Raw genomic sequence first — 12417 nt, 5'->3', positions numbered from 1 at the left:
TCCAGCCGCCGGTGCCGGCGGGGGCACTCGGGGGGTCCCACCTGGCCCGGCCCCGCCGAGCGCGGCCCCGCGGGAGCTGCGCGCAGGTGGGACCGGCACCGAAGGGTGCGCGGCCCGGGACGGCCGCGGGCTCACCGGCCTGGAGGGCCTGCTGCTTTTAGCGGTTTATTTTCATTTTTCTTTATTTTTCTCTATTTTTTTCTTTTTTACCCCTTTATTTCTCTATTTTATTGTTCTTTTTTATATTTTTTAAAATTTTTCTTTTATTTTATCTATTTCTTCTCCTTTTGCTTTTGTCTTTGTTTTATATTTTTATTTTCTTTTTCTTAATTTTTTTTTACCCTTTTGTTGTCTCTTCCCCTGCTGGGGGAACACATGTGAGAGCCTCATAAACTCAAAAGTTCATGGAAAAAGGAGAGTCTAAGCCTAATATCCATTTGACCTACAGTGTCCTGGAAGTTTAGGAACACCAGCAGGTAGTGGCTGCAGTGTGAGGGGGTGAGTTTGTGCCAGGAGACTGCAGAGCAGAGCTTGGAGGGGTGTAGAGCCTCAAGTTAAGCTTCCATCAAGAAAGTCAACTGATGTGCATTGGAGATCATCAGCACAGGCTTCTTGGAAACCCTGGAATAGATCTTCCCATTCCCCCACCTCTCAGATCAAGCTGGTGGTGTCAGGAACCACCTTTAGTTCTTTATAGAACTGTGTTTTGGTGCTTTAACAGCATTTCCCTTCTTTGCACATGAGGAGCAGAGAAAGGAGACTCCAGTAAATCACCCCCACTGTCTGAATTTTCTAGCAGACGTGCCAGTACTGTATTATCAAACTTGGGCATTTTGGGGGTGCTGGTGCTGCTGGGGTGCCCACCCTGGCTGGCCCCTGCTCCCTGCAGAGCTCAGTGCCACAGGCTGTCCGTGCTTCCTGCTCTCGGCCGCTGTTTGCCCTTGGTGTGGTCGATAAATCCCCCAGGCCTAGAAAAGGCTGAATTTCACTTGTGTGTGCAGTGAGGAAAATACAGGATTTATAAATACCCCTGCATATACAAGGGCTGTGGGTTGGGTTGGTCTGGATTAAAGGAGGTATTGAAAAATGAGGGAAGCCAGAAACTGCAGGCTTCTCATTTCTGTGATTTCTAATGGCTTTTCCTTTTGCATAAACATTGCCTTGACTCCATACCCAAGAGCACTGCAGGCGTTTTCTCCCGTGATCTGCACAAAATATAACCTAGACCTCTAAAATGGATATTTTTTTATTAGGATGTTTAGTTTCCCCAAACTGAGGGAAGAACAGTTGCCCTCTGTGGCAGCAAGTCCCCAGCAAGCCTCAGGGCAGCTGTGTCCTGAGCGAGGCAAACCACAGCTCCTTTTTGGGGGGGGAAAGCAGCAAATTAGGTCTCTGCACTTCAATTCAGTGCTACCTGCACTTGGGGACACTATTACTGTGAGTAATAGCTCACAGTATAAAGCTCTTGTATAAAGAGGTGGTTTGAAGACCCAGTTTTTAAACAATAGCTGCTGGGATTGTATTTTGGTCTCCAGAGTTGGGTACTTTCATTCCCAGGGGGACCAAATATATCAGATCCCTTCCTCAGCAGACTGAGCTGGTGGAGCCCATTGAACTGAAAAGGAGCAGGGCAGAGGGCAGTTTGCTTCTCCCAGTGCCTGTAAAGCGCTTTTTCTTCTGCTGCGGTTGCCCAAGGGTGTGCACACAGAAGGTGATGTGTGGAGCAGGGCATGTCCCACACGGGGAGCAGCACTCCCCAGCTGGAGGCAGGACAAAGCACTGAGTGATGCCCCTAAACACTTGCTGCTGGGAGGGAGAGGGATAATTTTCAGCTGTGGTGTTAAACATCAGTTCTCCTAAAATCAGCCATGGGACTGTGGGGTCCAGCCCTACCAAAGCCTCCCGGCGCCTGCCTGGGCTCCCTGTGTGCCCACATGAAACAGCCCTGTGCAAGGTGGTCCAGCTGTGTGCCTCCTGTGGAAAGCACACAGAGCACTCCTCCTTTTCTGCTTCATTTCCCGTGGGACAGGGCACAGCAACCCAGCCAGGGCTTGCAAATCCCCCGGGGTACCCTGGGTCTCTCCCACCTCAAGCAGCAGGGCAGAGCCACCCTGGAGATGCACCACAAATGCACTCACACCCTCTCCTGAGGCACATCCTGACCTAAAGCAAAGGAAAAGCCTTGGTAAGTGGTGCCAGGCTGAGCAGGGAAGGGGAAAGGCTTACAGAAATCAGTGTAGGAGAAAGGTGGTGGATCCCCCCTTGCTCCCCCCCTTTTCTACATAATGCCCAACTGTGTGGAGAGCAGCTGAGCCCCAGCCAAGACCTCAGGCTCTGAAAAGGCAGCTTTTAGTGAGAGCTGTGAGAGCCCAGCCCGTGTGGTGCTGCTAACATGACACTGAACTAACACTGCACTACAACCTAAGCATTTTAATAATTTAATATAATAAATGTCAGAAGGAGTGAATAATTCTCTGTAACCCTGAGGATTCTGTAGGTGCCAGAAGGAGCCAAGTGGGCATACTGAGCTGCTTCAGCAATAGCCCTTTGACTCTCTGAAGAGAAATTTATACCAGATGATGGATGCTGGGTGGTCGCCTCTGTGGGCAGAATGGCAAGCACTGTTCAGGAGTGCGTCACTGACACAATTTAGCCCCAAAATTTGGAAGGCAAAGGCTGCAGAGAACGGACAAAGAAAAGAAAGCCAAGCTTCTAGGTATTTGTTCCTCCATCTAGACATCAAATCTGAAGAGCTCCCATCTGTTTACTGCCTTTGGCATGCACATTCCCCCCCCAAGCAGTAAGTAGCACGTGAGTAATTGTTCCAGAAGGTTCTTTAATAAGCTCCAGGCAGTGACCCACGTGCCTCTGGAATTACGTAGGGATGGCAGGGAGCAGTGATACCTGCACAAGCCCTGCCCTGCCCTGCTGTGGGAGGCTCTGCAGGGCAGGCATTGCTGCTGCCCACGCTGTCAGCACACGTCTTAATCCACAGCTTTTGGCAATTCGCTCCTGAACACTCCCTGCCACTGCCTGGCCTCCGTGCCAGGCTGTTCCACACTTTGCCGAGGGGCTAATGGCAGAGGAGCCCCACAGGGAGACCCCAGGCTGGATGGATGGGCACTGGTGACTGCACTGGTGACACTAACGGGGATGGAGCATGTGACTCTGCAGCTGGGACACAAAGACCCAGAGCTATACTCCTAATTTTACACAGCACACTGAACGATGAGACTCACCAGGAAAAAATTCACACACCCAGCCTGGTTCTTCCCTGCTGTGTGCCCGTTGTCTCTGACAAACTGAGGGTGAAATGCTACTGAACGGAGCCAGCAAGGTTCAGTACTCATTTTACACTGTGTTAGTTAATTTAACACTGCATTAGTGTAAAAGGGCATCCAGGGTCAGGCCAATTTCCTTGATACCTTTCCACATTTATCCCAATCATAATTTCTTGTTCTGAAAAAAAAAAAAAAAAAAAAAAAAAAGCAACCCAGAGTTTTGCTGAGAGATTCACAAATAGTGCTTTTATATGAAGGGGAAAATAGCAAAGGCAGATCAAAGCTGAAATCACACCATTGCTTGGCAGCAGAGGAGTGAAACAGCTGCAGATTGCCACTATGGAAAAAGATTAAATAACTTTCTTATGGGATCTCTTTGGCTGTGCAAAGATATAAACTATTCATTGGCTAGAAAGTGGAGTGAAACTCCAGCAAGGCTAAGTGACTCACCCTGGAGCAGCCACTGGTGGGATACTGGATGCTAAAGCTCTGCTCCAGTGTGCTGGAGTGCTGGAGCAGGAGTCTCCCAGCACCTCGATGGAGGGAGCAGGTACAGCCCTGGCAAAGGAGCTGCTCCGGCTTTGCCATGAGTGCTGTGGGCTGAGCCAGGGCTAAGCCCAGAGCCCTGCGCTGGCAGCAGCTCTGGGGCTGCCACAAGAGCAGAGCCTGGTGGCAGCCTGTGCTCTGCAGTCAGGAATGGCCATAAAACATTCATTTTCCAGGCACAGAGTAGCAGTTAATGCTGTGGGTGACACTGACACTGGCCCTGGCTGTAAATCTGATTCTGGCAGGGCTCTGGTGATTTATGTTTACTAGTGATCCAGCTAACACACCTAGGATAAGGAACTGGGAACACGGAGGGCAGGAGATTATATTGCCCCTCTGGTAACCTAACAGAGCACATCTGTGCAGTGCACAGTGTCAGGTCCCCATGGCACTGCTCAGAGAAGACACTGGCTATGTATTTGTTTATATGGGACATGTGTTTTTCGTCCTCATACAACAGCAGAGCATCAGCTCCATCCAAAGGTGGGAAAACTGGAACTGAAATGTGTTTAAAGTGAATTGCAACATGGTGCTAAAAGCTGTTAGGGGCACAGCCTTTTTAAAGTATTACACTGTGAAGAACAGAGCTGGCAAACTCTTCTGGCAGGTTGCTTGGGGTGACTGTTTGCAGTTTCTCTCCCTGGGAGCTTGCTCTGGCCTCTGAGCCCAGAGGAGCTCGGAGCCTGCCTTGTGATGGCAGGACCAGACTTACCTCTCTTCTCACACCTGATCATTTATGCTCTCAACTTTTCTCCATTTCTAGCCCATTTGAGAGGAAGAGAGACTGTATTTAAAGGGAATGCTCCCCTGCAGATCTCTTGCAGTTCCTCCTTGGGTGGCCATGGCTGATGCCCCTAGTGTCACCCCTTTTCCTCCAAGTCATCCCCCAGTGCTGCCCTCAGCCCCCAGATGCTCTCCCACAGTTACTCTGCCCTGTGTTTTCCACTGTGGCTGGGGCTCCAGAGCCTTCTCTGGCTGCTGCTTTGCCTCTCTCCCTGACATGAGAGTCATTAACCAGGCTGGGTCCCCTCGGTAGGAGCAATGTTCCCAGTGACCACACTGACAGATGTGCCAAGGAAGGACTACTACACAGGCATCTCCTCTTCCTTCTCCTCTGGTTTCATCTTCTCCAGTCAAATATCCCAGACCCAGGAAATGCTCCTGTCCCAGACTCAGAGAGTTAGGGCCTTTCAGCAGGGCAGGAGCTGGTGTTCAGAGAGTGGTGCACCACAGAAGGCCTCCACAGCTGACATCCCAGAGCTCTCCCCCTTGCACCCCCCGGTCCTTGCACACGTGTCCCAGGTAGCATCTCAGACCCACTTCATCTCTCTCCAGCTGCTTAACACCCAACCTACCGGGTTAGCAGAGTTAAATGCCAGGTGCCTGGGAACTCCTTCTAGTTAATAGAGCAGAAACAATCAGCAGAACCACCTACTCCCTAGTCTCAGAGAAAAAGGCAGCTATTTTCACCCAGCATCCCTCGTAGAAGCCAGTGAGTTGCTCCCCAGCTGCACTCACAGCTCTGCAGCATCGCTTCCCAGCTCACCCAAACCCATACAGCAACAACAAAAAACCAAACATTAATAATCAGTTAGAGCTCCCAGCTCACCCAAACCCATACAGCAACAACAACAACAACAAAAAATTAATAATCAGTTAGAGTACAGCCACCATTGCATGGGGCTGGAAGTCTTAGAAATGCCCTGTGTATGTTCAGTGGCAAACTGATGAAGCAGTTACTCCATTATCCGAACTTTCTGTTTTTCAATGCCAGCTCCATTCTCAGAGCAGCTGAGCTGCAGTTCTTTCTGATGGGAAAGCCTTTCCCCCTTCCCCACCCCACCAGGCTGGGCATGGAGGGAGCTCCTTGCCCCCTGCAGGGCTGGGCAGGAGCTGGCTCTGGTGCCACAGTGCCAGGGAAATTGTGTCTCGTAGACCCAGCCCGTACCAAGGCAGCGTGCTCCAGGACAGTGTGAGGAGGTACCTGCAGCTGCCAGCAGACCAGACCGTGCTGATCCTGCACGCCAAAGTGGCACAGAAGTCCTACGGCAACGAGAAAAGGTGGGAGACTGTCAGCACAACAGCCCAGGCAATAAGTTACATACTCTCCATCTATCACACAAGGCTGATTATTTTTTATTAAGAAACCCGTGCTTTTATACCCTAGTTTGCTACAGGTTGACCTAATTTGCCCTCCAATCAAAACACCATCACCACTGGCTAATTAAGAAACCACTCTTTGGTAAACCAATCTCCATAACACATTCCACATGTTCACAATACCAGGTGCAGCGAGTTAAGATAAGAATTGTTTCTCATTCTTTTCTCTGATCTTCTCACAGCCTTTCCCAGAACGATGCCTGGTAAAGTTGTGTTTCTCTCTGTGGCCACAGAGCTGCTGCCACAGGAGATAGCCCCAGCTTCCCTGATAGCCACTTCTAAACCCAGCTACCTAAAGCTTGATTTCAGCCTTGCTGGATTTCACAGATCTAAGCTGGTGAAGCAAATTATCCCCTCTGCATTCACACATAACATCTTTGCATCCAAAGCCATTGTTTAGTCCCATGAATTGAACAACACAGGAAAGGATTAGCTCCACCCTGCATCCATCCCAGTTGGACATCCCCAGTGGGTAGGTTCTTTCCATGCAGCAGTAAAGAAATACAAAGTAAAAGAAGTCAAGATTCTGTTAAAATCTCAACCCCCAAGAAGGAAAGGCTAGAGTTTTAACTGCCCTCTAACTCTCATCTTAAAATCTGCACAGCCACAGCAGGGACTGGGCCGTTTCCATCAATGCCAGTGGTCTCCAAAAATCTGCTATTTTTGAAAATCCTTCCCACACTGAACACCTTGAGGTTCTGGCTTGAATCTCCAAAATTGCCACTCCGTGGCAGTGACGTCAGACTGCGGCACTGCAATGTAATTAATCCTCCATTAATCCTTGGGATATAAATACTGCTCCCTTATTACCGAGCGTGGAACAGCTGTGAGGCGATGAGCTCAGCCTCCAAGGTGGAACCACCCAGACCCCAGCGAGCCCCGGGGACAGCTCTGGGATGGGCTGGCTGTGTCTACAAAGTTCTCACCACATCCAGTCTCCTGCCAGGGGCTGCTGGTCCACAGGTAAAAAAGTTATTTCAGGACTGAGTCTTCCAGCCAGGAGAGAGCCCTCTCATCACAGCCTCTTTCCTCTGCTCCTGACTCCGTGCAAGGGATGAGTGTGAAAACCAGATGCCAGGTCTGAAAAGGGAGAGAAAAACCTGCACAGAGCTCCCAGGTTAAAGTTTGAAGGTGCTGCTGCCATTTTCCTTAATAATGGGAGTCAGGGGCCTGTGCTGTGGATGAGGTGTTTAAATAAACTTGTACCTCCAGGGCTCCAAATACCCAACCCCCTGCACTGGTGTTTTCTCTGCTAGTGCTTTACCCAGTATCAATAGAGGATGAATTTACACCATTCACACAAGTGCAAAGACAGTGGAAACCCAAATAAAACACAGGAAAATGGGCTTCCAAACTCCTGGCTATAGATTTATTTGCACTGGGCTGCAGAACTGATTGTGAATGCAAACTCTGTTCCCAGCCTGCTGAAACTCCCACATGGCAGTCAGGAAGGGGCAGGCTCTGATGGCTCCCTGTTTTGGGGGAGCTGGGGGTGGGGGTGCCAGGCTCCCTGTCCTCCCATCCCAGGGCCATCCTGTCACTGGTGGGATCGTGGCCACAGTGGCACCACCAGATGTGGCAGCTGCTGAGGCTGGAACCAGGCACTGGAGGAGGTGCAGGGCAGAGGGTCCCCAGCCCCTGGCTGAGCCTCCTGGGGTGCAGGGGTGCCCCCAGTGCTGGTGATCCCCAGTGAAAGTCTCTGCTGTCAGCACAGCCATGCAGCCACTCCTGAGCACCTTTTCAGGTGCTGAAGTGCAGTGAGAAAATGCTCTCTTGTCTCTGCAGATTTTTCTGCCCCCCACCCTGTGTTTACCTGAGCGGGCCGGGATGGAAAATAAAGCAGGAGCAGATAAAAGGTGAGCACTGGGCAGCAGCCCTGAACCTCTCCTCCCTCCCTTCCTGCACCATGGAGAGCTGCCCCCTGCCTCTGCAAAAGGGACAGTGAGTCTGTTTATGTTGGTTTTGGCCCCCCAAACTCCTTTCCTGCTCAAGCCTGAGCCCCCTGAAATCCAGATCCTGAGAGGGCTGGGGCTTGGTCACGCTCTGCTCCTGGAGAAGCTGAGCCTGTGCAGAGGCTGGAAGGTGCTTGTCCTTGTCTCTTCTAGCCAGGGACCTGGGAGAGGCTGGATTTCGGGTGTGTGGGTACATGGGGCTGGACAGCATGGGCAGCAGCCTGATGGAGACCCAGAAGCTGAGCTTTGAGGAGCAGCCAGATGCAAAGGTAAAGCTCCCTGGGGCTGTGGGGATCCCACTCTGCAGGGGCTGGGCTGTCACCAGCAGCACCCCACACCCTGGGATGTCACACCCTCCCCATCCTCAGGATGTCACAGCTCTTTCTTCCTAGCCTTCCTTTCTCCCCATCTCACTCTGCCAGCCTGTTGTGGCATGTGCAGCAGTCCAGGCAGCCTAAAGATCCCTGTCTTTCTCTGGAACCATCTTTTCAGGTCTACAGCCCTGTGGCTGCCAAAATCTGCACAGCTTCCTCTTCCCTGGTTCCTTCTGATGAGCAGCACTGCTGCTTGTCACAAAATGAAAGCCTGGTCCTTCATTTGTAGATAAACAGCTTAAAAAAATGCCCCAGTTGATCCCAAAGTTCAAATCCTTCAGCAGAGCTCTGGCATCTTTTGATTGGAGGGGAAAAAAAGGAGAAAAAGCATTATTTGGGGTCCCTGAAGAGCACGGGGTCTGAGGCAGGCCAGGAACCTCACAGAAAGAGCCTTTGTCCACAGTGCTTGCCTTGCTGCTAAAGCACAGCATATTGGCCAGGATGAGGGAAACCATAAACCCAGGGTGATTTCTCATGTTATGTGGGATAAATCACACATGAACATTCATTTCCATGAGGAATACTCTGCCCCCAGTGTAAATAAAGCCTCTGCTGATCCCCAGCTCTTCATTCCACCTGTAATAACATCTCTGCTCATTTCTCCCTTTAAATGAACCCAGGGCTCGTTGAAAGGGCGCTATTATGTCCTTGTGGGGTGGTGAGGAGGGTGAGGAGGGCTGGTGGGGCTGGGCTGGAGCTGCTGGCAGCCCCTCTGTGCCCCTGGCAGGGGTTCAGCTGTGCCAAGGCGCTGTACATCTCGGACACGGACAAGCGCAAGCACTTCTGCCTGGTCCTGAAGCTCTTCTTCAGCAACGGGCAGGAGATCGGCACCTTCCACAGCAAACTCATCAAGGTCATCTCCAAGCCCTCGCAGAAGAAGCAGTCCCTGAAGAACACGGACCGTGAGTGGCTCTCTGGGGAGGGAGGTGGGTGCCAGCCCAGCATGGGATGCTCTCTGCTCACAGCTTGGCTCTGGAGTGGTCCAGGCTGGACCCAAAGCCCGTGGGAACTCCCAACAGAGGAGGTATCTGACACAGTGATGTCTCATTTCCAAATGGTTCACCCAACACGGGGTGTAATGCCCTGATGCCATTGTGGTCCCCACACCATGGGCCTCTCCCCACTCACACAGAGGGGAAGGCAGTGGGAGGGTGTTGGCTGCTGGCTACCCCAGGAGCCAGGGCTTGTCCTCGCTGGCCTTGACAGAGCCATCATTCAGTCCTGCAAGCACTAACCCAGCCACCTCTCCCTGCAGTCTGCATCTCCTCAGGCTCCAAAGTGTCCCTCTTCAACCGCCTGCGCTCCCAGACCGTCAGCACCCGCTACCTGTCTGTGGAGGGGGGAGCCTTCATCGCCAGCGCCAGGCAGTGGGCAGCCTTCACCCTCCACCTGGGTAAGGACCCTCGGGGGACACTGATGCCACCATGCCCAGGGCTGCCTGCCTCCAGTCCTGGCTCTCCCGTCCTGCTAAGCCAGCTCTTGGGGGCAAAAGGCATGGGAATTAGCCTGGGGGTGCAGGAATCTGGCTCAGTCTCGCCTCTGCCCGGCATTCCTGGTGTGTCTCTGGATGTTTCCCACTGGCTTTGAGGGCACAGGGGCTGTGACCAGGGCTGTGCTGGTCTGGATGTCTACAAATCCAAGCAAGGGATTGCCTGGAAGAGGCCAGAGCCCAACAGTATTCCTGCCCTGCAAGGTACTGCATGCCCATCCTGCAGTCCCGGGCGGGGTTCCCAGGTAATGATGCTCTCTCCAAGCAGTGAGGCAGCAGCGGGAGCAGGGCCAGAGCTGTGCCTGGCGAGGTTAACCCGCTGTCCGGGCGGTGACCCTGCCTCTCTCCCCCCGGGCAGCCGAGGAGCGCTGCGCCCGCAGCGAGTTCCCCCTGCGGGAAGGGTACATCCGCTACGGCTCCGTGGTCCAGCTGGTCTGCACGGCCACCGGCGTCACCCTGCCGCCCCTGGTAAGCTCCGACCCTGCGGCTGTCAGCGCACAGACCCGGCCGCACCGCGGCTCCGAGCGGCGGGGCCGTGCCGGCATCCGCGCCGGGGATCCGTGCCGGGGATCCGTGCTGGGATCTGTGCTGGGGATCTGTGCCGGGGATCCATGCTGGGGATCCATGCTGGAGATCCGTGCTGGGGATCCGTGCTGGGATCCATGCTGGGGATACATGCTGGGGATCCGTGCTGGGATCCATGCCGAGGATCCATGATGGGGATCTGTGCTGGGATCCGTGCTGGGATCCATGCTGGGGATGCTGCCGCCCGCAGATCATCCGGAAGGTGATGAAGCAGTACGCCATGCTGGACGTGGATGAGCCCATCTCCCAGCTCCACAAGTGCGCCTTCCAGCTGCAAGGCAGTGACCGCATGTACCTGTGTCTCTCCACAGACAAGGTGATCCAGTTCCAGGTATGGCAGTGCAGGGGCAGCTGAGGAGCCCAGGGAGCTTGCTGCCATCTCTGCAAGCTCCTGTGTTGTGTCAGGCTGGGGAGTGTGTCGCTGGGAGGGGTCTTGCATCCAAACTAAGGCAATAATTTGCATTTAAACTAAGGCAAAGCTTTAGTGGGGACACTGTAACTGAGGTCTTTGGAAAGGACTCATGATCCCCATTTCCCCACAAGCAAAGCAGTCACTTGCTGGAACCAGGACACTGAGAGCAGAAGCCAGCCATCCCAGCCCATTCCCCACCACCTCCCCTGCAGCGTGTTTGGAGCTCTGACACTCTCCACAGGCATCTCCCTGCCCCAAGGAAGCCAACAGGGAGCTGCTGAACGACGGCTCGTGCTGGACCATCATCAGCACGGAGACGGTGGAGTACACCTTCAGCGAGAGCCTGGCGTGCGTCCGCGAGCCCGTCAGCCCCGTGCCGCTCATCGCTGCCCTGCAGGTAGGCACAGCCTCGGGCTGTCCCCCTCTGCCACCTCCCTGCCTCGTGCCTCCTGCCCCTGAGCCCTTGCCCCCCGTGGCACCTCCCATTCTCAAGTGGGAATGAGATGCAGAGCATCCTGTGGGAGGAGTGTGGCTTCATAACCCACACAGCCCAGCCACGCTCTCTGCCCGTCACAGCTCACAGGCGGTGGGGACGTGGCCATGCTGGAGGTGCAGGGGGAGTATTTCCATGCACACCTCAAGGTCTGGTTCGGAGATGTGGAAGCAGAGACGATGTACAGGTAACATGGATAGGGGAGCTGGGCAGAAGGCAGGGAACAGCAGGCAGATGTGGGCTGTGCTGGGCAGATCTGGGAAGGATGTGGCTGCAGACCTTGGGAACACTTGCACTGCCCATCCTGCAGGAGCAAGCACGAGCACTGCAAGCAAAGGCAGGAATGAGTCTGGTGTCTGCTCTCTGCCCTGGCTGCAGTCTGGGCATAGCCATGGGCGGGGGACAACAGGGATTTCAGGGAACTGCAAACAACCAAACAACCCTGGCAGAGAGGAATGAAAGACTGGGAGGAGAGAGGGAACTGGCTGGAGGCCTCACACTGAGCTCCAGGATGGAGAAGTGCAGTCACTCACTGCTGGCTGCTCCTGCAGAGGATCTTCCCCAGTTAATGCACATTTTCCTCTCATGCACTGTTGCCAGGAGCCCCAAGTCCCTCGTATGTGTTGTCCCTGATGTCTCTGCCTTCGGCAGCGACTGGAGGTGGCTGCGCTATCCCATCACGGTCCCACTCCTGCTGATCAGGGACGATGGCCTCATCTACTCCAGCTCCTTCACATTTACCTACACCCCAGAGCAGAGCTGCATCCCAGGGCAGCAGGTCCTTTCAGATGTTCCCCAGGACTCAGACAAATTACTCGACAGCATCCACCAGGAGTTTACCAGGACCAACTTCCACCTCTTCATGCAGACCTAGCAAGCTGGGCAGGCACAGGCTTGGCCTCACTGCTGGTCTAGGGAAGAGGAGCAGCCCTGAGCCATGCTGGGGGGCTCATCCAGGGCTTGGGGTGGCCCTGCCAAAGGGTCCTTCCCACTCACTGAACATCAGTGGTTTACCAGTGGTTTACTGATTTATCTCTTTCTCACAGCAGCATCTCACACTGCTGAGATCTCACATGAGAGCATCAATAAATCAGGCTTGAAGGACTCTCCACTGATTCAATTGCC

General features: G+C 53.6%; 1 protein-coding gene across 1 annotated transcript in view; it reads left to right on the top strand.

Annotated features, from left to right (window-relative positions):
* Positions 1-12166, top strand: part of RBPJL (recombination signal binding protein for immunoglobulin kappa J region like) — an 18968-nt gene extending 6802 nt beyond the window's left edge. Inside the window, exons 4-13 of the mRNA XM_041478786.1 lie at positions 5763-5888; positions 7773-7843; positions 8093-8208; positions 9041-9215; positions 9569-9706; positions 10161-10270; positions 10578-10718; positions 11041-11196; positions 11376-11479; positions 11893-12166. Of these exons, the coding sequence (XP_041334720.1) occupies positions 5763-5888; positions 7773-7843; positions 8093-8208; positions 9041-9215; positions 9569-9706; positions 10161-10270; positions 10578-10718; positions 11041-11196; positions 11376-11479; positions 11893-12166 (1411 nt within the window). The remainder of the gene's footprint in view (positions 1-5762; positions 5889-7772; positions 7844-8092; positions 8209-9040; positions 9216-9568; positions 9707-10160; positions 10271-10577; positions 10719-11040; positions 11197-11375; positions 11480-11892) is intronic.
* The last annotated feature ends 251 nt before the right edge of the window (positions 12167-12417 follow it).

This window comes from Pyrgilauda ruficollis, unplaced genomic scaffold, assembly GCF_017590135.1.
Source record: "Pyrgilauda ruficollis isolate IOZ18807 unplaced genomic scaffold, ASM1759013v1 scaffold46, whole genome shotgun sequence".
NCBI lineage: Eukaryota > Metazoa > Chordata > Aves > Passeriformes > Passeridae > Pyrgilauda > Pyrgilauda ruficollis.
Note: the sequence above shows the minus strand (reverse complement) of the source record. Positions and strands in the feature narration are given on the sequence as shown.